General features: G+C 35.3%; 1 protein-coding gene across 1 annotated transcript; it reads right to left on the reverse strand.

The window, feature by feature from the left end:
- Positions 1-269: 269 nt before the first annotated feature.
- LOC132563447 (uncharacterized) lies at positions 270-2500 on the reverse strand. The gene is made up of 2 exons (XM_060228205.1): positions 1272-2500; positions 270-993 (listed from the first exon to the last, which is right to left on the reverse strand). The coding sequence occupies exons 1-2, from the start codon at positions 2498-2500 to the stop codon at positions 270-272; spliced, it is 1953 nt and encodes a 650-aa protein (XP_060084188.1).
- Between the last annotated feature and the right edge of the window lie 1519 nt (positions 2501-4019).

Genomic DNA, 4019 nt, shown 5'->3' on the forward strand with positions numbered 1-4019 from the left:
AATTTGTCAATACTTCCGTACACGTTTATCTTTATATTCTTGGTTAATTTGAAAAGGATATGAAATCAAGCATGTTACAGTTAATGATTCTTACAAAAGTTAAAAGTTATTTCAAATAAACATTATGCACTAACAAAATACATTGTCATTCGAGATTAAAGCCAATTCCTCAGTCGATCAAGTGACCATCGTGCATTTGTAATTACATTTTTGGAGATTCCGAAATTTATATGTAATTTACATGGCTACATCGGTAAAGCTGTGCTGTTTTATTCCTCCGTGTTACCTTCATCATCACTCTCATCAATACTGATTGGGTCTGGTGTATAACTGGCATCTTGTAAATATTGTGTCCAGTCCTTACTAAAGTCAAAGGACTTGTCTAAATGACGTGCAAATCCCATATACCATAAGATGGATGCAACATGGGAGCAAGTCCCAACCACCCTCACCCCAGCACGGCATGTACAGTACCATCCTTGCACATTACAATCATCAAATGATACCCACAATTGGTAAAGTTTTGAGGGAAAATGTCGGCTCTGTATCTTGGCATTGATCAGATTAGCATCTACTTTACAGATAGATACTTCATATCCTCCCGTTTCGCTCATATGTTCCTGTGTGTAGGACCGTGCCAGTTTGAGCTGATACACTCCCAGTGTCAAATTCCGCAGGTCTTCTTCTGTCAGAACAGGAAATATGATATCAGTTGTGGTCTCCATCTTCTGCCACTTACTAGGTCGATTGAAGAGGCCTTCTCGTTCAATTCTCTCCCAAAGAGAATTCTGCTTCCGTGACAAATGCAACATTTTCGATCCTAGCAGTTGATCTTGCTCTGCATCCCCCGTGCTTATTGGTGTACCGAACTTGTTGAAGATTGCACACACAATCCTGACAATATCGCCTATGTATGGAATCTGTGAGTTTGGCAACACACGATCCAAATATTTCCAGGTTTTTAACCGTCCATTCACAGCCTCAACGACCCATCTGAAAAATAGTAAATAGATGCATTTTGAATGTGAATAAATGCAGTATTCAAATGCATATGATGGTAACTATAATAAATAAATTTTGTTTTCAATTTCGACATCTTCTAAATGGACAGGTTTATGCAGTTCAACTTATAAAATCGAAAGTATCTAATTCTCACTGGGAATTACCTTTAACCATTTTAATGATATATTAATACAAATAAGTTATAAATATGTTGTAAAAGCAATTGGTAAAGTTAGTAAAATGTTACTCAGAACAAAGAGAGACCTTACCTTATTTTAGTAACAAGCCTGGAAGCGTTGCTTTCTCCGGTAGTGTGCTGTTTCCTTTGCTTGGAAAAAGAAGGCATCTCTGTTTGTATTCCTAGCTGTTGTAGGAGGTCCATGGAATCTCTAAAGCCTCTGTCAACCACAAACACATCATTTTCCTGAATCCACTCCTTGATTTCTTGAATGTTGGAATTTAAAATCTGATTCAGGATGCTGGCATCATTGTTTTTGGAATCGGCAAAATGGGGACCTAACACGGACACTATGTAACCTGTTGTGGTGACAAACATCATAGGTTTTACCAACGGCCGGTGCTTATGCATGCTGTAACTCCTCCTTTGGAACATAAATTGGCCACTCTTTTGTATATAAATATAGGTGCCATCAATTACAAGAATGGCTGGTTCCATAAGTCCTCCAAACAATGTTTGGGCGAGTGGTCTTGTGTGTTTCAGTATAACATCTTGTCGACTAACATGCTGAAATCCCAGATTTGATGGAACAAAGTCTTTCGCTAGTGCAACTCTTGCCGATGTTACTGCACGTCGAATAGAATCTTTTCCAATGTTAAAAACTGTTGATAGGACTTTATTTGACATGCCACTTTTTAGTTTAGTAAGAAAGATGCCGACACAAGATTTAATGCTCCTATTCTTTGAAGATCGCACAGAACCAGCACAGTGAGTACACAAATCGTTAAAATGCTGTGTACATAGTCCAGTTAGTGTAATGAAATCTTCATTCGAAAGGGCATGCGGTGAGTCAAAGTCAATGCGTTTGCTTTGCTGTGTATTTGCTACATCTCTAATCTTAGAAATCAATGCCACTATTTCAGTACGATTAAGAGAAGATAGGTCACTTTTTATAGCAATGTTTTCACAAGCATCATTTTGCAATAGACCATCCTCGATATGATGACTACAACATCTTGCTCCGAACGGAACTAAAACCCCTTTTTGCAGGAAGAGGTCGTATTTCGCGTCACGAGATATTACCACCAGTTTCTTTGGGTAAGTATTGCATACAAAACATTTTTTGTGGCTACTTCCAGTGGATGGGATTGAAAGTGTAATATTCCGCGGCGATGAAAGGATGTTCTTTATTGATTTATTACAAGGGGCTTCAACTGAAGAGTGGTGTTGAGCGATGTGTGTACGACGCTGTAGTATTGAGCGATGACATGACATACGACACTTTCCACAAATGACATCTTCTTCTTTTGTTTGTATCATATATGTTTTCAACAAATATTTTCTTAGTGAAGAGTTTTCCTTGCCTTTAGTGAAGCGCCTGTCCCCAGGTTTTGTTCTCTTAGAACAAACAACACCGAAATTCTCCCTTTCCAGGCATCCTAAACAAATAGATACTAACTATATTAAAATATGTCCCAAACATCAGAAACTAAAGGGCGTCTGGGCATTTACTTATTGTATGTTGAATAGATATGAAACATTGTATCCATCACTTGTTGTTTATACAGTGTATCATGCAATACTGATCTTCATAATGTTATTACAATGATTTATCAAACATGTAAATTGATGTGTTAACAGGGACCCGAGTCAGATATGAGCATTGCTTTGACTGGGTGTTAAATATTTGTATTACTTTACTAGAAGTCAATAATTGCTTTATTATACAGTATATACTGTATGAAATAATAAAATAATAGCTATTTTAGAAGCTGGTAGCTGGACTCATATGAAGTAATCGAAAATGTTTATCATTGTTCTTCATAAATAGCCAACAAGGAAAGACTGGACAAACAATTGGAGGGAGACAGACAGTGACAATTACATTAAACACATGTATAATAGAAAAAAACCTGTTTTTATTACAATACATATATCAGTCACCTTTTTTAAAATAAAATATTGTAGTTGAAACGGAAATAAACATGATAATGAGAGAATTCTCCTCCAAGTATTTCAGATTTCTGTTACTTAACAATTTGAAGCATAGAAATAAGATTAATTCAGGAACTTCCTAAAACACTTACATGTAACTTCAAGAATCTCCAGGCATTTTCTCGCTACTCTCTGTCTTCTATTACATCACTAGTAAACCTTAAAGAATGAAAATAATGAAAATAAATAATCTATTAAATCTTAAGTTCGGTGAAAAATCTGATTTTTACAAAACTTTATTTTAAAGAGTAGCTAATGTATATTATGCCAGTGTCAATCTGTTTTAAAAAAAATATATATCAAGCCAGTGTTTCGTATGTTTCCCGTAATTTGTTTTTGGTAACAGTACATGTAGCATTGATACTGGCTATACAGTATATCTGGAGCATATAAACACGTTTATATATACATGTAAGCATGTACATGTATATACTTCATTTAGTTATTCAGGGATGTGCCATTATAACAAGAGTTCTCCGAAATATACAAGCCAATAAACTAACTGCAGCCAAAAATGAAGCTAGGTCAAAAATATCAAATAGCCACAATATAATAATGTTCGATTCATTGTGCTGACGAAACTTACAAAGCAGAAGACTTACGTTTAATTTCTGAATCAAATGTATCCATAAAAATATTTGAATTCAGGTCCTCAGGATCGTTATGTTACTGGGATTCTTCAAAAGAAAATATGCATAAGATTTTTCATCGTATTAATTTTACAATAGTATAAATGAGAGAAATTATACCCTAGCCCATAAGAATTAACACTTTAGTTTCTGCACGTATATGCTGATTATTTGATGCTAGCAAAAGTAAGTCCGACGCAAAAAATATATATAGA

This window comes from Ylistrum balloti, unplaced genomic scaffold (assembly GCF_031769215.1).
Source record: "Ylistrum balloti isolate Yb309-2 unplaced genomic scaffold, AGI_CSIRO_Ybal_v1 Utg371732, whole genome shotgun sequence".
Lineage (NCBI taxonomy): Eukaryota > Metazoa > Mollusca > Bivalvia > Pectinida > Pectinidae > Ylistrum > Ylistrum balloti.